At 49.0% G+C, this 19738-nt stretch overlaps 1 protein-coding gene across 8 annotated transcripts in view; it reads right to left on the minus strand.

Moving 5' to 3' along the window:
- Positions 1-19738, minus strand: part of SEC16A (SEC16 homolog A, endoplasmic reticulum export factor) — a 63662-nt gene that overhangs the window by 16626 nt on the left and 27298 nt on the right. For 6 of the 8 annotated variants that reach the window (XR_014027955.1, XR_014027956.1, XM_081339515.1 and 3 more), the window contains exons 10-20: positions 19215-19353; positions 16314-16553; positions 16112-16209; positions 13830-13911; positions 13133-13250; positions 12219-12330; positions 11547-11652; positions 9961-10101; positions 9536-9649; positions 6719-6905; positions 6189-6413 (exon numbers count right to left, since the gene is read on the minus strand). Coding sequence is in view for 6 of the 8 variants with exons in the window: in XM_081339515.1 (XP_081195641.1) it covers positions 6189-6413; positions 6719-6905; positions 9536-9649; positions 9961-10101; positions 11547-11652; positions 12219-12330; positions 13133-13250; positions 13830-13911; positions 16112-16209; positions 16314-16553; positions 19215-19353 (1562 nt within the window). In the remaining 2 variants the exon portion in view is untranslated. Of the gene's footprint in view, positions 1-4332; positions 4424-6188; positions 6414-6718; positions 6906-8541; positions 8719-9535; positions 9650-9960; positions 10102-11546; positions 11653-12218; positions 12331-13132; positions 13251-13829; positions 13912-16111; positions 16210-16313; positions 16554-19214; positions 19354-19738 lie in introns of those variants that run through there. The other 2 variants (XM_081339517.1, XM_081339518.1) reach the window with 2 other exon arrangements.

Raw genomic sequence — 19738 nt, forward strand, 5'->3', positions numbered from 1 at the left:
GATCTTTTCCCACGTGTCCATTGTAATAACTTCCTGAATGTTTTGGGCCCATTTTATCATACAATCCTTAACAAGCTCTGTTTCTGAATCGATCTCTATCAATGCAAGATATATCCGTTTAATATGTGCTGGTCCTTGATTTCTAATTTGCTTTATCAAATTTTCATCAGTCGTTGCAAATCCATTTTTTTGGTCTTCTTTCCACCTGGCCTGTAACTGAATATATTGAAACCAAGTCTGAACAACCTTCTCTTCTCGCAAGAAACTATATGATTTCAAGCACCAAATATTCCTTTCCAAACTTAAAATTTCCTTGTAAGTAGTCTCATCATGTTTGAAACCAGCATGTATATTTTCTATTGCGTGTTTTGGGATTGCCCACAATGGTATCTTGCTGCTTAACTTATGTCTATACTTCTTCCAAACTCTCAGCAATGCCTGTCTTAAAATATGCATCCTAAACACAGTATCTACCTTCTTATCATACAACAAATATGCATGCCAGCCAAACAACAGATCATGGCCCTCAAGATTTAATAACCTCGATTGTGTCAAATTAATCCAATCACTTATTCCTACTAGTGCAGCAGCTTCATAATATAATTTAAAATTAGGCATTTTAAGGCCACCTCTCTCACGAGTATCCTGCATAATCTTAAGTTTAACTCGTGGCTTTTTCCCTGCCCACACAAATTTATTGATACCATGCTGCCATTCCTCCAAGTTAGAGTCTTTCTTAAGAATCGGTATCATTTGAAATAAGAATAAAAATTTGGGCAGGACATTCATTTTCACTGCTGCGATCCGTCCCAACAAAGACAATTGCAATTTTTCCCAACTCTCCAGTTCTTTTTGAATTTTCCCCCATAACTTTTCATAATTATTTTTATATAGCTTTGTATTAGAGGGCGACAAAATCACCCCCAAATATTTAACCCTTTTAACAATCTCAAATCCAGTTAATCCTTCTAAGAGAGCCTTCTGCGAAACTGTCATATTTCTAGCCAAAATTTTAGTTTTCTGTATATTTACTTTAAATCCAGAAACCTTCCCATATTGTGTTATTATCTCCATCAGGTCCACAACAGAGTTCTCTGGCTGGGTCACTGTAACAACCAGATCATCTGCAAATGCTCTCAATCTGTAATCCTGATCTCCAACTTGTATCCCCTTAATTTTTTCCGAATTCCGAATCTTAACCAATAGTATCTCTAATGTTAATATAAATAACAAGGGCGATAGCGGACAGCCTTGCCTTGTGCCCTTCTCAATATTACATACTGTTGTCAAACTATTGTTAACTATAATTCGGGCAGTTTGTTTTTGGTATAATGCCCTAATCGGTTGTAAAAATTTTTCCCCAAAATCCATTTTGTCTAAAACTTTCAACAAAAATTGCCAGTTCAATTGATCAAAAGCCTTTTCAGCATCTAAAAAGATTAGCGCAGCAGAGATCTGGTTGTGCCTTTCCAAAAACTCTAACACATCAACTATATGTCTCACATTGGTTTTCATTTGTCTTCCACTAATAAACCCCGTTTGGTCCCCATGAATCACCTGTTGCAGAACCCTCATCAGTCTATTAGCCAAAACCTTAGCAAATATCTTATAATCTGTATTTAAAAGCGATATCGGTCTGTAATTTTTAACTAAAGTAGCATCCTGGTCTTCCTTCGGAATCAAAGAGATAAAAGCTGTTCTCCAAGACGGGGGCACCTTTCCCCCCCTCTGGATTGTCTGGAACAGTTCCTTTAACGGTTTTATCATCTCTAATTGTAAGTTTTTATAATAGGCCGCAGTCAAGCCATCAGTGCCTGGTGCTTTATCCACCTTCAGTTCCTTAATAGCTGTAAAAATTTCTTCTTCTGTAATCAGTTGGTTAATCCCCTCTTTTTGTACTTGCGTAAGAACCGGGATGCTAGCCTTCTCCAAATACGTATCAATATCTTTTGCATTAATGTCCTCTTTAGTATATAATTTCGAATAAAAATCCACAAAGGCATCCTTAATAAGATTCTGTTGATACACAACCCTTCCTTTATGCTCAATCTTATCTATATTAGATGCCCTTTGTTTTTTCCTCAGTCTATAAGCCAACCATCTGCCTGGCTTATTAGCATTGCAAAAAGTATTATGCCTAGCAAACCGCAGATTGGTCGCCACTTGATCAGCCATTAATTTATCAAATTGTCCTCGTAACAGTCTAATAGCCTCCTTGATCTTCACCTCCTCTGGGTTCAAAATCAAAGCCTTTTCTTTTTCCTTTATTTCATTCTCCAGTTCTTTCCTTCTAGTTTCCACTGCACGTCTATGTCTATTATTCATATATATCAACACCCCTCTCATATAGGCCTTGCTAGCATCCCAAACCATATCCATAGAGGTACCCTTATTCATATTCATCTCAAAAAAATCCTTCATCCGCTGTTTGCATTCTTCCACATTTCTCTGATTTCTAAACAAATTCTCATTTACGCGCCATGAGCGTCTATCTCCTCTTTCCTTATCAATCTCCAACCACACTGGACTGTGATCAGAGATAATTCTTGCGCAGATTTTCACCTTTTTAGTTCTCAAAAGAAGATCATTAGTCAACAAAATAAAATCAATCCTCGAAAAAGATTGGTGTCTATCAGAATAAAATGTATAATCCTTCTCCCGCAAATGTCTCTCACGCCAAATATCTCGCAATTCCAGGTCATCCTTCATTTCAAAAAAAGATTTAGGCAGTCTAGCGTGACTTGGAATGCGTTTAAAGGCTCCAGCCTTATCCAACTGTACATCCATAACTCCATTCCAGTCCCCCATAAAAATAAAGGATTTATAATCCAACTGGGTAAGCTTTGTATGAAGTAAACTAAAAAAGTCAGCTTGTTGTTGATTTGGAGCATATAATCCAACTAAAAGCGTCTTTTTACCTTCAAACAACAGCTCGATCATAACATATCTTCCATGCTTATCTGCTTCAATTAGGTCCGCTGTTAAGGCACTTTTAACATAAACAACCACTCCATTTTTCTTATTCTCTGCAGAAGCAACAAATTGCGTACCCAGCCTCGAGTTCAATAAATACTTTTGATCCAAAACTCTAATATGCGTTTCTTGCAGGCATATAACATCTATCTTAAATTGTTTTAAATATTGAAAAACTTTCTTCCTCTTCTGCGGTGAGTTTAGTCCATTAACATTCCAGGTTAAAAATTTAGTTGCCATGTATATCCTCGAAAAGCTCTTGGACCACAGCTTTGATAGGACTGGTTACTTTAGGCCGTGCTCCTCCCACAGCTTGGCTATGAATGCGATGTGAAGAATCTGAAGACTTTTGCTGATCTTGTTCTTTTATTTTCTTTGCTCGTTTTAAAGCAGCACGCGTCACTCTTTGCTCTCTAGGATCATCCAAAGAGATTGTAGCTTGATCTCCTCCAGCACCATTTTCCTCTGTTTCCTCCTCTTGTTGTTCTTCTTCTCCAGATCCCTTTCCAGCTTCCAAGAGCGTTAATGAGGTTGCTTTTAAGACATTATTGTAGAAATCACGTGCTTGTTTCACAGTAGTCAGCCTATACCTTTTACCTTCATACATCACCATCAGCCCCTCTGGAATCTCCCATCTGAACCTTATATCTCTTTGCTTGAGCTCTTGCACAAGAAATGTATAGTCCTTTCTTCCCCTTAAAATCCTTGGAGGAATTTCTTTTAAAACCAAGACTTCTTGTTCAGCAATCACAACCTTAACATCATAGGCAGCTTGTATAACTTGATCTCTAATTTCTCTTTTTGCAAAATAAACCACCACATCTCTAGGCAACTTTCTCTGTCTGGCAATCCATGAATTCACCCGAAACACTTTATCCATAGCTGCTCTTATTTCAGATGCTGGCTGGTTCAATACCCCTTCGAGAGCCTCAGAGATCAGCTGCTTTAAATCTTCTTTAACATTCTCTTTTAAGCCTCTAATTCTGACAGCAAACTGCATCTGGTAATGTTGGGCATGGCTTAACTCCCTTTCCAACTTGCCTCTTTCAATTTCATTCTCCCGTGCTTTTACTTCTAGTATAGCATTCCTTTGAGCCAAATCATCCACTTTTTCATCTAAATCTTCCACACATTCCGCCACTTTATGCACTGAAGTCAAAATGTCTACCTTCATCACGCTGTACTTCTGTTCCATCCTCTCTTCCATTCTTTCCTCAAATTTCTCCAATTTCTCCTCCATCTGTGCAAATTTATCAGCAATTGATTGATTAATTGATTCCAAAAGTACCTGGGCATGTTTATCCAAGGCATCTCGCAAATCCTTCGATGTCAGCACTTCAGGAGGGTGCAATGCCTGTAGTGATGATTGTTGCACCGGCGAGGATCCTCCACTCCGAAGAGTTTTAGAGGGAGGTTTAGCCGCCATCTTTTAATCCTCAATTATGACGCACTTTCAATTAAAGTTTAAAAAGTCCAACAAGTTAGAGAGTACAATAAAATAGTCCTCTTCACCTTTTCCTCTTGTACCGCTCTGCCTGCTCCTTTAAATCATAGTCCTTTCATCAGGCAGGGCTGGTTCGCAGACGCCTGGCTCTGCTCCAGGAAGTTCGGAGCAGAGACGACGGCCAGCTGGGAGCAACCCAGGCTTCGGGGGAGTTCGATCCTTCAGCCGCCCAAGCTCAAAGCTCAGGCGGCCTCGGAGAACTCTACCCCTACCTGGGGCCTCACCCCCTCCTCTTCTCCCGAGGAGGGGGCTTCAATTTCGCCCGAACAGCTGATCGGCGCTGTTTCAGGCAAAAAAACAAACAGCTGAGCCGCGGGCAGCCAGGGGAGGCTGTCTTCAGCGCCGCGCCGCCAGCGGAAGTCATTTCTATCTACTTTTTATGTATCTGTCTACTCTCTGTTTCTTTCTGGGGTGCAGTCCCTTGCAGACCTGAGAAACGCTGCCTGAAAGAGAACGGACAATATTCTGGCGATGAATACCATTTCTTCACTACCCCAGATTTTCAGGATAAAAACCTTCACGGCTCCTACCGGTGTCTGTCAAGGTGTGATGGATGGGCTTGTATGAGGTGCAGCATAGAAACAGAAAGCCAGGGCAAATATATGGCAACTAAGGGGGCTGAAATCTACTTGCAAATCCCCTTAAAGGGCCGACCTGTGTCACAAAAATGGGTAAAGTTCCATTACAGCCTAGGAGCTGTGCAATTTCAGAGTCCCCTGGCTTCTTCTCCAGAGGCAACCCGTGGCCTGCCTGCCTGCCTGCCTGAAATTGGTTCCTGGAAAGCCAGAAACGCCAGAAGAAGGGAGGGTCAATGCTCAAGAGGGCCAGCAGCAGGTCCCTTAGGAAGAATTTCATCCAACTTAATTTGACTCGAGGCATAATCTTTCACCTCTCTCAAAGGCTCCGGAAAGGGAGACAGGGATGTGGATCCAAGGCGTGGCGATGCAAAGCGGGCAGGTCCGCCTATATAATTACCTATCTGAGATGGGACTGCAATTAGAGGGGGCCCCTAAAGGGCAGCCAAGGGCAATGGGAAAAATCTGAAGTTAAGCATCCCTGCTGAATTTCCCAAGGAGGACGGGATCCTAAACACGCTGCTTAAGTGGGAAAGGCAATTAACAGATCTCTTTCCCCCTCTCCCCCTCCTCTCCACCTTGCAATCCCTTAGATCAGTGACGGCGAACCTTTGAGAGACCGAGTGCCCAAACTGCAACCCAAAATCCACTTATGTATCGTCGGGTGCCGGGTGGGTGTGGCCCTTTGGGTGGGTGTGGCCCATTGGGTGGGCGTGGCTGCCGTGGTCACGGCAGACTGGGTGGGACTAAAAAGTTCAATCAATTCCAACGCTGCGAGATCTTTTTTTTTTCCTGCAAGAAGTTGAAATCGATTGATTGAACTTTTTTTTTTTTGCACACGGAGGCGGAGGCCTAAAGCGAAAAGGTTTTATAAAACCCAGCTGAAGGCCTAGGAGTGGGGCGATGGCGCGCGTGCCCACAGAGAGGGCTCTGCGTGCCACCTGGGGCACCCGTGCCGTAGGTTCGCCACCAAGGCCCTAGAGGTTTTGTAGGGGAAAAAAAAAAATGCAGGCTCTGCGGTGCTCCCCTGCTGTTGCGCTGCAGTCTGAGGCAGGCTCTCTAAAGCCGAGAGCCAGGCTGCACCATCAGGAGTCTGCCAGCTGATTCCTCCCCACCCGTTCCCCAACAAGCCAAACCTGCTTCATGCTGGGTCCCCTCGTCGGGCTGCAGCTCGGGACCTTGAGGAGGCAGGCCCGCTGACCCCCCGTACGTGGGGTTCAGCTCGCTTTCATAGGGGCTGAAAAAGGCAGGTCTCGGGCCCACAGAGGAGGGTGCCGGAGGGTAATAAGGAACAGCGCCAGCAGTCTCCTGTTGGGAAGGTGGGGTCTGAGCCACCGAGCCGTCCAGGATGGTAGGAGGGGCTAGAGAAAGGATTGAAAAAAGAATGAAGTTTGCATCCCATAATAAGCAAGAGTCCAGAATGACCCTTTATGGTCCTGCTGCCCATGAGCAGAAGGGCTCTGCAGGCCACAGTCCAGCATGGCCACTGCTGGCCTCAGAGCAGCCGGCATCCTTCGCTCACACAGCCGGTTGCTCCGCCACAGTCCAAGGAGCAAGAGGGATGCTTCCCGACAAATGGACAGCGGCTTCAGAGCTGCCCAGCTTCCCACAAGGCGGCCTGGAATTTGGCTCTCCGGGTGTTTCATCCCGCAAGTCACGCACACACCTGAAGGCAACAGCTGGACATCTAGCCTGGGCTGGACCACGCTGGGCAGCAGGGAGGCCAGCAACGGATGGCTGGAGCTGACTTCTAGGCCTTCGTTCTGACTGGCGTGGTCCGGCTCCGAGCTGGGTGTGCTGGAGGAATACTGCTGGGGTGTGGACCGCCCGATGCTGTACCTGAAGCAGCCCTCCTGCAACGAGAGGGATGCCAACGGGCCCTTTCAGCTGAGTCCAGCCACTCAGTGCCATCTGCCCAGCCCAAGGCGCGACCCCCGTTACTGCAAGGCGCTCGGGAATTACAGTAGGGGATTTGTAGCAGATTTCCACCTAGGGGGATAGTCTGGCTCAGAGGTCCCCAACTTTTTGGGCACCGGGGATCGGTTCCGCGGAGAGAGGTTTTTCCGCAGACCGGAGGGTATGCGGCGTCAGAACCCATTCCTATTTCGTTTCATTTCTATCTATCCCCTCTGATCTAAGCCCAAATCTCACTTTTCCCTGGGTTTTGCCATGCTTCCAAGGGGGAGGGGGGATATGCCTGCAGGGTTATTGCTTTCGCTTCCTCTATTCGCTACAATGTAATCCTTTACTTTGCTTATTGGGTCTGTATTCTCGACCCACCTGCTGAAATGTAACAACTTGTTTCCTGTGTTATCTCTCTCTCTGAACTCTTATCTTAAACTGTCAGTTTGAACAAAGGAGGAAATAAGGAATGTAACCTCCTTGCCTGGTTTATGTCCGCGCTCTCAGAGGAAGGTGTGAAGAAGCCGCCGACCATCGCTGCGTGAGCTGGAGACAGGCCGATGTTATCTCCCCGTTTCCCACAACGGACTTAACACTTGGGAATTGGCCCTCCCACATCGGGCGGTCGATCTGTGGGGTGGGGGGGTCTTGCTTGGGGATACTATAATCTACTGCGCTGCGCGGGAAATCTCAGATCCTGTCTATTATGCCTGCTATCACCTACTCTTAATAAAAGTTCCTGTTTGGAAGAAATTGTTTCCAAGAGTTCTGCTTTCTTAAGATGTGGGGTTGAAGTGGGTCCTGACAAGTGGTTTCGTGTGCAGCCTGCATCCCACGGATGGGGCTTTGCTTGTTTGTGCGGAGTGGTTGCTGGCAGGCCGTGGCCCGGTACCGGCCCATTGATCGGGGGTTGGGGACCCCTGGTTTAGCTGGCCTGAGCTCTTTATTCCTAGGGGGTCTCCTTCCCTTGGTTCCTCCCTCACACCCCTCGTCATCTTAGCTGTTCTATCATGGTTCTGGCTCTCTTGACCCAGGATGGGGGGAGGGGCATTCTATGGTCAATGACCCAAAATGCAATAGAGCAGGGGTGTCAAACTCAATTTCATTGGGCATCAGCATTGCGGTTGCCCTCAGAGGGCCGGGTGGGTGTGGCCTGGGTGGGTGTGGCCTACTGGGTGGGCGTGGCTAGAGTGCATATGGCCTACTGGGTGGGCATGGCCAGCTCTACATCGTTCGCATCAAGGGTGCCCATGGGGGCCTGGGCAGGAGTGGGACAGATCTGAGGGTCTCTGGCAGGAGGAGGGTCTCTGGGCCAGGGCCAAGGCAGTGGGGGCCATTCCCTCACTGTTTCCAGGATGGCTTCGTGGGCCGCATGAAACCACTTCTCGGGCCGCATCCGGCCCCCGGGCCTTGTGTTTGACATGTCTGCAATAGAGCCTCCGTGGAGACCTTGCCTTCTGCCCGATCTCTCCCACTTGGAAATCAATACAGGTAGTCCTCAACTGACGACTACAATTGAGCCCAAACTTTCTGTCGTTAAGTGAGAAATTTGAGTTTTGCTCTATTTCACGACCTTTCTTGCCTCAGTTGTTAAGTGAATCGCTGCAGTTGGTAAGTTCACAACCCGGTCGTTAAGGGAATCTGGCTTTCCCCCAGACTTTGCTCGTCAGGAGGTCGCAAAAGGGGATCTTGGGACACAGCAACCGCCATAAATGTGAGTCAGTTGCCCAGCCTCTGAATTTTGACCACGCGACCACGGGGATGCTGCAAAGGTGGTTAAGTGTGAAAAATGGGGTCATAAGTCACTTTTTTTTCAGTGCCATTGTAACTTCGGTCACTAAATGAACTGTTGTAAATTGAGGACTATCTGTAATGGTCTTTTTTCTGTCAATAATCTGTGGGATTATTGACTTAACTTCTGTTACTGTTATTTTTATTGATCCGACCATAGCCAACTTTTTACAGTTATGGAGGAAACATGTCCAGCCCTAAGGAAACCATTTTTCTCGGAGATCTTTCTACAAAACTTTAAAAAGAAATCTCGGTGGCATCTGTACGCCAGAGGTCTACAACCTTTCTGGGCTCGCAGGCTGCAGGAGAGGACAGCAGTTCCCAAATTCGTGCATGCATGCGCACACATCCACATGCACTGGTGTGGCACTAGCAACCCTGTTCGTGCATGTGGCATGTGCTGGCACCGTGTGCATGTACAAATGGCCACACACACACACACACACATCCCTCCGGTGGTGGCTAGCAGCCTGGTTTGTGCACGTGCGAACGGCTACACAACCTGCCTGGCGCTAGCAGCCAGTTGGCAAATGTGCAAACGGGACGTGCACACGCACCAGGGGCTAGCGTCCCCGTTCGTGCCTGGGCTGCTAGCGTGAGTGGGGGAAACGTGCGCCCACACATACCCGCACCAGCCAGCCATTTCCACAACCCACTGGCCAAGAACCCGCAGCCCATTCCCGGTCCATAGGTTGGGGTCCCCTGCTCTACGCCTCGTAGTTAGTCCTGAGCAAAGCCAGAGCAGTCTGTGTCCACCTGCCGCAAACCTCCAAAAGGATGTTAAACTCACCTTAATCTGCCCATCTAAGTCTCGGAGCTGAATTAGCCAGTTGGGCTCAATAAATAATTCCTGCTCGGGCTTCTCCTTCAACAGAGGGTCAAAAAGCCGCAATTGGGAAGAAATCTGTAAAATGAAGGATGGGAAATCAAGTCACATCGAGCCATTTCCCAGGACCGCTCAGATTATCCAGAAAATGAGAAACGGCAGCAGCTGCCTGCCTCCAGGGGCCAACGCGGTCCGACTCTCCCGGAATGGGGTCTGGGGACCTGGGAATTGTGATTCCCACCTATCCGGAGGGCTCAAAGTCAGCGAAGGCCGGGCAAAGGGATCGCGCACAGGAAAAGGTGAAGGGTTCCGAAACACCAGCCAAGCCCCGGTGCCTCCCTCCCACCGCTGAAGGCTTAAGGAGAGCTCCTGCTGCAGAGTGCACCGACCTGGATCACCTGGCTGATGAGAACCGGCGAAGAGCAGCCGGGGTTTGTGAGGATGGCTTTGGAAATCACTTCGCAGTAGTGAAAGGCCTGTGCGATAAGTCCCATCTCGGCCAGCCGGCAGGCGTAGATGAACTTGAACACCTGAAAAGGCGAGAAGATTTTGAGCCTCCGATTCACACAGACGGAGGACGTGGCCAGAACAAAGGCTAACTTCGCTTCCCTTTCGCTTCCATTTTAATTGAGAGCAATTCCAGGTAGTCTTTGAGTGACCCTGTCAGGGAACATTTGCGACTTACGACCGTTTCCCACAGTTATGACCTTTGCAGCAGCCCCACGATCATGGGATCAAAATTCAGATGCTGGGCCACTGGTTCATAGTTACTGACCGTCGCGGTGTCCCAGGGTCACGTGATCGACGTTTGCCACCTTCTGACAAGCAAAGTTGAGGGGGAAGCCAGATTCACTTAACAACCGGGTTACGAACTTAACCACTGCAGCGATTCACTTAACAACTGTGGCGAGAAAGGCCGTAAAACAGAGTAATACTCACTTCACAAATGTCTCACTTAACGGCAGAAATTTTGGGCTCCATTGTGGTCGCAAGTTGAGGGACTAGCTGTACTACATTTACTCCCATGTGACATATTTAATAATTTTCCTCTTCTGTCACCCTAAGCCACGGGTAGGCAACCTTGGTTCTTTTATGACTCGTGGACTTCAACTCCCAGAATTCCTGAGCCAGCCATGCTGAGGGGAAAGGGAGTGGGTTCCAAGCTGAGCCATGCCAGCTCAGGAATTCTGGGAGTTGAAGTCCACGAGTCATGAAGGGGCCATAGTTTCCCCCCTGCTGACTGAGGAATTCTGGGAGTTGAAGTCCACGAGTCATAAAAGGGCCAAGTTTGAAGACCCCTGGTCTAGATCCAAGCCCGCAGTTTCATCAAAATGGCTGACTAAGGAATTCTGGGAGTTGAAGTCCACAGGTCATAAAAGAGTCAAGGTCGCCCACCCCTGCCCTAAGAATTAACGGCTGTGCAAAAAACGATAGGGAGCAGCCGGGGTTCTACGTCAAAGGGTTTCTGTGGGGGCCAGAAGTGGTCTGAGGGCTCCAAGCAGCGTGTGTGTGTGTGTGTGTGTGTGTCCCGGTTTGAGGAAAAAACTATAAGCTGCCAGGCAGTCTCTAAGCAGGGCTCACAGTCCGCCGCAAAGTCCCCCGAGCCAACTGTGCTTTGCACGTGGTCCTGCTGCTGCAGAGGCCTCACTGGGACTTCCCGGGTCTGCAAATGAGATACTTGCAGCTCCAGCCGGAATCTTCTGAGTGCCGCTGCTACTCCCACTTTGCTCCCTGTGTTGCCATGGGGAGGCAGAGACCCGGAGCAGCACAAGCGCTGCGGCAAAGGAGCCCCCACGAGCTACGCACAGCACAGTGTGCTCAGCCCCAACAGGCTGGAGAAGGCAAGGCGGCGCCCGATCAGCAGCTTTCAGGGTAGAAGCAGCCTAGGAAGGCCACCAAGTTGACTACCGCCAGCGATCCATGAGCAAGGGGGACCGGCTGCTGGCCCAGCGACTTCATATAAAGAGATGCAAACCTGGAAGTTGGGCAGGGGGCAGGGCTGAGTCCCCAGCGACTGGGCGTACTCGTAGGCCTCGGTCCGCTGAATCGCCTCGTTGCTGGCAAACTTCAGGAAAGGCAGGCTAAGAAGCAGGAAAAAAAAAGAGAAAGGCGCCCTCCTTCACTGGGCCGAAACATCTTCTGACTTGCGAGTCTGGCTCGAGGAAGTGGGGCTAGCTTTGCCCCTCGAAGGGGCATAAAGTCAAGGCCTAGGGTGCGGGAGCAAACAACCCTCCTTCCTGAGTTTACAACAGGCCCCGGGGGTCTTTTGCTGGAATTCCCAATGAAAACATGAAACCACGCCCTGCCGAAGGCTTGGCAAGCCACAGCAAACCGTCTCCTCTTTGACGTGCCAACTGAGAGCGCTGCTTGTGGGGCGCAAGCCTCTCCCCGCACGGCTGCACCCTCCGCCTCTCCGCCACGCAAGCAAGGCTGCACGCTTACAGTTGCCTGAGCTGCAAAGGGAACTGCGGGGGGGGGGGGAATGTGGAAGGGCAGCAAGGCATGGAGAAGGTGGCAAGCGAGAGTCTGGGCCCCACTGGAGAAGCAGAGTCCCAGCCCTGTAGTGGAAAAAGGCGGGAGGAACCAAGGCGGCAGCTTAATCCCGAGGCAGAAAACTGGAAGGATTTCCCCCCCCCCCCCGCCGCACCTGTGGTTTGCACCGATCAACACCAGCTTGGTGGTCTTCTTGGTGTAGACGCCAAAGTCCTCCCGGGCCATCAGGTAGCAGAAGTGAGCAGCATCCAAGAGGCCCTTGGAGGCTGCAACCAAAGACAAAACAAGTTGTCCTCTCAGGGAACGGGATCCCGCCGGCAGCGTCCCTGAATCCACTCTAGGGATCTGCAACCTCAAAGGCTGGATTCAGGTAGGACCACCGGGGCCAGGAGGATGATCCAGAATTGATCTTCCCACTACACGGCAAGGTAGCCATCCCTGGCTCAAGCATCTTTCAGCTAGACAGGCTGAGATTTGATCGTCTCCCAGAAATGCGGCAGGATTTTTTATTTGTATTTAGTGTCACCTTCCTTACCAAAAAAAAAAAAAAAGGTCACTCCAGGTTCGCAGCCGGATCGTATGTTGGGTTTCCTTAAGTGTTACTGGTCCACCTTTTAGAAGACACTGCCTCTTCTGAATGGCAGATGGTTAACTTTTTTATACATACATCTACGAGGGCAATTTGGAAATATTTGAAGCTCTCGGAGGAGCAGGCAGCCGAGGGGCTGGTTAGCACCCTGAAAACCCTAACCCTCTGCCTTTCCGCACATTTTTAATGTCACATTTTAACTTCCCCTGCCCCTATTTTAAATTTTTATATGCAGTTTCTTTGTTTCACGTTTTATCTGAACAAAGCCCCAAAGGCCTCTGTGAGACGGGCGATGGGCGAATGCTAAACAGGGATAAGTAAGGAAAATAAGTAAATAAAGCTGTTCGCTTGCTGGAATTCCTGTCGTTAACCCTTGCAAAAGAGATCCAGCCTCTGTGGCCGCTTAGTAAGTTTGGCTCCTGATGCTGCTTACCCCACCCCTACCCCGCCCGCTCCACACCCTTTCCTTGCAGGATTACCCAGCGTGTCCCCCATGGTGACGATCGTCCTCGACTCGACGTCCGTGTTATTAGTCAGGTTGGACAGGACCATGGCTAGGTGAGGTCTCCAGTCGCCCCACTTCTCGTCTCCACAACACTAAAGAAAGAGGGGGAGAGGCCGAGGCTGTGAGCCACGAAAGATGGAAGAGCCTTGGTGGAGCAGTGGGCTAATGCCTCCTTAAGTAACACCAGCTGCCTGCCATTAGTGCAGGTTCGAGTCCCACCAGGCTCAAGGTTGACTCAGCCTTCTATCCTTCCCAGGTAGGTAAAATGAGGACCCAGATTGTTGGGGGCAATTAAGCTGACTTTGTAATAATGCCGCTTGGGGGGTGTGTGTGTGAAAGCCCTAATAAGCAGGCATATACATAGAATGAAGGCTACTGCTAAGCTTGTAAGCCGCCCTGAGTCTTCGGAGAAGGGCGGGATATAAATGGAATTAAAATAAAAAAATTTAAAAAAAATAAAAGAGGGAGCAAACTTACAAAGCTGCGGAGCGCATCAAGTTGGCACAGAGTGGGGACAAAAAACTCCCGCATCCCAGCCAGGATGAGCAGAGAGGAGCTGAAGAGCGGATACAGGAATACGTGTCTCCGCGTATTGAGGCCATCGGTCCCAGCAGGGAAGCTGCAATCCCGGCACTGGGAGGGCACCGAGAGAGCTCTCTCTGGGCACTTACGTTCGAGGCGGCTGGCATCCTGCCAGACATCAACTGGTAGACGGTCTGCAGCGGATCGTTGATTGGGAGGCTGTTGGCGAATCTAGAAAGAGGAGAGCACCATTAAATCTATTTGCAGCCTGTTGGTCTGTCTTCTAGATGTCGACGACCAAAGAGCTAACCGGAAAAACAGTTAGTCAAACAAAAAAAAAAACAACCAACAAATTTAAGAGTTTTAAAGTTCTCCGTTAACAGGCTGTTATTGTAATCCACTCGTAGAAAATTTACCATGGCATATTTATCTATCCCAAATCATCCCAAAAGTTACAAGCAAATCAATCCTGGGTTTGTTTCTTAATACTGTCTCTAGTCAATTGTTGTGGAATTAAATGTAGTAAATTCAGTCTTAGGAGTTTAAAATTTTTTGGAGGGCTTGTTTCGCAAGGGGTGGGAACTAATGTAGTAATTCTATTAATCGGTATCCAACTAGAGGGGATAATATGTGTATAGTCTTTTTTTTTAGAGATTTTATTAATTCTTTTTTCCTTACATACATATGTTAGTTTTTCAACCCGCGTGCAGTCTGGGTTCAAAAGCGCTAATACCTAGTCAAATCCTAATCTTTGGTTCTTTCCTCTAGCCCAGGGGTAGGCAACCTCGGGTCTTTTATGACTCATGGACTTCAACTCCCAGAATTCCTGAGCCATCCATGCTGAGGGGAAAGGGAGAGGTTTCCAAGCTGCACCATGCTAGCTCAGGAATTCTGGGAGTTGAAGTCCACGAGTCATGAGGGGACCATAGTTCCCCCATGCTGGCTCAGGAATTCTGGAAGTTGAAGTCCACGAGTCATGAGGGGACCATAGTTCCCCCATGCTGGCTCAGGAATTCTGGGAGTTGAAGTCCACGAGTCATGAGGGGACCATAGTTCCCCCATGCTGGCTCAGGAATTCTGGGAGTTGAAGTCCACGAGTCATGAGGGGACCATAGTTCCCCCATGCTGGCTCAGGAATTCTGGGAGTTGAAGTCCACGAGTCATGAGGGGACCATAGTTCCCCCATGCTGGCTCAGGAATTCTGGGAGTTGAAGTCCACGAGTCATGAGGGGACCATAGTTCCCCCATGCAGGCTCAGGAATTCTGGGAGTTGAAGTCCACGAGTCATGAGGGGACCATAGTTCCCCCATGCTGGCTCAGGAATTCTGGGAGTTGAAGTCCACGAGTCATGAGGGGACCATAGTTCCCCCATGCTGGCTCAGGAATTCTGGGAGTTGAAGTCCACGAGTCATGAGGGGACCATAGTTCCCCCATGCTGGCTCAGGAATTCTGGGAGTTGAAGTCCACGAGTCATGAGGGGACCATAGTTCCCCCATGCTGGCTCAGGAATTCTGGGAGTTGAAGTCCATGAGTCATGAGGGGACCATAGTTCCCCCATGCTGGCTCAGGAATTCTGGGAGTTGAAGTCCATGAGTCATAAAAGAGCCGAGGTTGCCTACCCCTGCTCTAGCCATTTTGTAGAACGACTCCCAGGTTTGCTAGCATTCTGTTTCTTCTTTATCTTTCAATCTCATAGTTAATCTGTCCATCTCTGCGCATTCCAATATTCTTTTAATTACTTCTTCCTCTGGTGGCACATGTTTTGTATTTTGGGAGTTCTTTTTTTCTTTTGGATTTTTTTTGAGTTCTCTATTTTTGTATTTTAACTTTGTTTTGAATAAAATAAAAACGGGTTTTAAAAAAGAGCGGGTCAGCAATCAACACTCCCAAGGAAGAAAACTGCCTTGGTTCCCCTTCGGGGAGACCATGCAAGAGCTTCAGAACGCCCCAAAGCACTGATGGCAAACCTTTTGGAGACCAAGTGCCCCCAAACAGCCCCCGGCTCCACCCCACACGCAGCTTGCCCGCCCCGCCTGTCCGCAAGGCCACCCACCACCTCCACGGCCCACCACAGATCGGCCAGGCGGTCCAGCAGCACCGTGGCAGCAATGCCCTCCGCCCAAGTGTACGCGATGGGGCGTGAGGGCGGAGTCTTGTCCCCGCTGCCCGGCTGTGCTTGGGGGCAACTCTCCTTGGGGGGGGGCTGCTGGTGAAGAGGGGGCCACAGGGGGAGGCGGGAGTGGGGCGACGGCGCACGTGCCCACAGAGAGGGCTCCGAGTGCCGCCTCTGACACGCGTGCCATAGGTTCGCCACCACTGCCCCAAAGCCAGCCAAGAGGTTGCTGCCTTGGCCTGCTGGCCGGATCAGACCACAAGACCTTCTGGGCGTCAGTCCCGCTTGAGATCAGAGGCGCAAAGAGGAATCTCCCACCTGGTCATCACCCTGGCATGTGTCCTGCTGTCCATTTTGCTGGCAAGCAGCAACGCATGGCCCCAAAGCCCGTGTTTCATGGCGGATTCCAGAGCATCCTATTGGGAAAGTATTCAGGATATTAACACTTTTTTTGCAGACCATCTCCTCTTTTTTAGCCAGAGCCAACATGCAACAGGAAAGGAGGCCGGGTGAAAAGCACCTTTTTGCGTCCGTAAAGCAGGAGCTCCCGGAAGCGTTCCGTTTCCTTCTCCAGGCTGTCGATGGTGGCAATGAGCGTGTCCGTCAGGAAGGAGAGCTGGGCTTCTCCGCTCTCTTCGGCCACCTGCTCCACGGCCTCGGTGAAGTCGATCAGGTTGGCTTCGTTGGGCGACTTCCCGGGCAGCCAGACCGTCTTGTGATCTTGAAGCAGCAGCTCAGCTATATCCGTGCCCACCACTGTCTGCAAATAAAAGGGATGCTCTTAATACAGGTGAATTCTGGGAGGTGTGGTCCACACGCCTCGGAGTGGGTTAAGGCTGAGAAACCATCCTAGATGGACTGGCAATGGGGTGGGGGGTTGGGGGGGAGGGGGCAGGAACTCTAAGGGGCGGGGGTCTGCTTTTGCCCATCAAACCCACCGGGGTGCAAAACCAGGAGATGGTGACTTATTGTTATGGCTTTCCACCGCAGTCATCCAGTGGGAGTTTAATGTTTGTTTTATTGTTGTTAGCCGCCCTGAGTCCTTCGGGAGATAGGGCGGCATATAAGTCCCATAATTAATAAATAAATAAATAAGTAAATAAGTAAATAAATAAATAAGTAAGTAAGTAAGTAAATAAGTAAGTAAGTAGGTAAGTAAGTAAGTAAATAAATAAATGTCAGGGTGGAAAGTCCGGCCTACTTAAAAATTAACTCAAGATGTCTCCACGCTGTCCCAAGAAGTTTTTTATTTTTTTTATTTTAATTCCATTTATATCCCGCCCTTCTCCGAAGACTCAGGGCGGCTTACAAGCTTAGCAGTAGCCTTCATTCTATGTATATGCCTGATTATTAGGGCTTTCACACACACACCAAGCGGCATTATTACAAAGTCAGCTTAATTGCCCCCAACAATCTGGGTCCTCATTTTACCTACCTCGGAAGGATGGAAGGCTGAGTCAACCTTGAGCCTGGTGGGACTCGAACCTGCACTAATTGCAGGCAGCTGGTGTTACTTAAGGAGGCACTAGCCCACTGCTCCACCACAGCTCTTCTAGAGAGGGCACAGATCTGTGAATGTATCACTAACCAATAAAGGGGTGGGGGTGGGGTTAACATACTGGATTTCCAGTTGTTGTGATGAAATCAACAACCTGGTAAAACATAAAAAGAAGCCCAGGACATTTTAGCCCCAACCCTGACCTCAGTTATGCCCCACGTAACTGAGAGGAAACGCAGAGCTGCAGAAAAACCCGTTTTGTACAAAATGGCCGGAGCTACTGAAACTCTGGGGCAGAAGGCAAAGATTGATTCCAAGTGTTTGGGTAACACGATAATGAAACCAAAGGCATCCATCTTCAAACTTCTGCAGAGCAAAGCTTGGCAGGGTTCCAAAACACTTGAGTGGGACTCATCCTGAAAACACCCCAATAAACTGTGCCCCTCCCCATCACGCGAGCTACCTCTGATAAGCAACAGACTAATAATCCAAGCACGATTACTTTCTTGAAAACAGAAGATCAGCTATGAATGTCAGATCTGCTGAAGGATCTATTTCAAAATCCATCTTTTCTAGTCCAATTAGATGCCCGAGACAAAACTTGCCCAAACTTATTTTCTACTCTTAAACCTTCTCCGTTTCTGAGGTGGAACTTAACCAGACTTCCTTATTTAACCTTCGCCCAGGTTCGCCTGGTGCGCCAGTTGCGGCCCTATCTCAGCCGGGATGATTTGTGCACGGTCACTCATGCGCTCGTGTCCTCTCGTCTGGACTACTGCAACGCTCTCTACATGGGGCTGCCCTTGAGGACCACCCGGAAGCTCCAACTGGTACAGAATGCAGCCGCGAGAGTTGTGTTGGGAGTCTCCCGATACTCCCACGTTACACCTCTGCTCCGTGAGCTGCATTGGTTGCCAGTTGTCTTCCGGGTGAGATTCAAGGTACTGGTAACGGTGTTTAAAGCCCTCCATGGCATGGGGCCGGAGTACCTTAGGGAACATCTGCTGCCGGCATCAAGCTCCCTGCGCCCTGTGCGTTCCCACAGAGAGGGCCTCCTCAGGGTGCCACCGATCAGAGAATGTCGATTGGTGGCCCCCAGGGGGAGATCCTTCTCTGTGGGCGCCCCGGAGCTGTGGAATCAGCTACCGGTAGAGCTCCGGATGGCGCCCGATCTTCGCTCCTTTCGTCGCGATCTCAAGACGTTTCTGTTTGTTCAAGCCGGCCTAGCCTGATGGGGATTGGTGGGGTTTTTTATTTTTGGTGTCTTAATTTTAACTTGGTGTTTAGAATTTTATTCCAATTGTTTTAACTCGGGCAATCATTTAATCTCTTTTTAATGTTTGTATTTAGTATTTTATTCTGCCCTGTGAACCGCCCTGAGTCCTCAGGGAGAAGGGCGGTATACAAATATTATTAAATTAAATTAAATTAAATTAAACAAAGTATGGAATTGATGCAGATGGGCGGCAGAATGAGTTCTTGACCGTGAGCCTTTTTATTTCAAACGTTATAAAATTAACTATTCAGAAAATCGGCCCAGAAGGCTTTTTTATAAGCCAGCAGGCATTTGTCAAGGCAGAGCTAAGCTAACCAGGCTCAGCGTGAATTAAATAAATATGGATCAAACCCGTATCGTATCAACTAATTATTATTCTCCCGTTTTCCTTGCTGCCAAATTAAAGGCATTAAGGCTGGTGGCGGTTTTGGGAGACGCTTACGGGGACCGGTGTGTGTGTGTGTGTGTGTGTGTGTGTGTGTGTGTGTGTGTGTGTCCCAGGGCCAGCTGCTGCTCACCTCCTCCCATCGCCCATTTGGATCTGCCAAGCTTGGAGATAACCAGCGTGAAGGCCTGCAAGCCGGAACTGGAGAACCGGTTTATGCAAGGCCTGGAAAGGGGGGGCCAAGGCAGCCCAGAGCACCTACCCCATTTTGCCGGCACAGGAGAACGACGAAGTCCCAGAGAAGCCGAGCTGATTCCTTGTCAATCAGGGCATCGTTCTGAGAGCAGCGGCTGGCCTTATTCTGGGCAAAATTAATAACATCCACTTTATGGGTGTCATCTCTACAAGAGGAAAAGAAAGCCACGTTTGAGACGGTTCAGATCACAAGAGGTCGCGCCCCAGGAACGGAAAGGAGCTCAGTCTGCAAGCTGGCAAATTCTTGCGTCAGGCGGTTCGTCTCGGAAACCCTAACTAACCCCCTCTGGGTTTCAAACCAGAGGCACAACTACTGCTGGGGGAATGAAAGCCATTCGTGGTTCGGTGTGTCTGAATCCAGCCAATAAATGCATCTGATTTACGCTGCTTGGTCTGATGCTGCTCATGCTGCTGCTGTCTCCCACTAGGCCAGGGATAGGCAACCTCGGCTCTTTTATGACTCATGGACTTCAGCTCCCAGAATTCCTGAGTCAGCTATGCTGACTCAGGAATTCTGGGAGCTGAAGTCCA

Source organism: Vipera berus (genome assembly GCF_964194415.1).
Source record: "Vipera berus genome assembly, chromosome: 15".
Lineage (NCBI taxonomy): Eukaryota > Metazoa > Chordata > Lepidosauria > Squamata > Viperidae > Vipera > Vipera berus.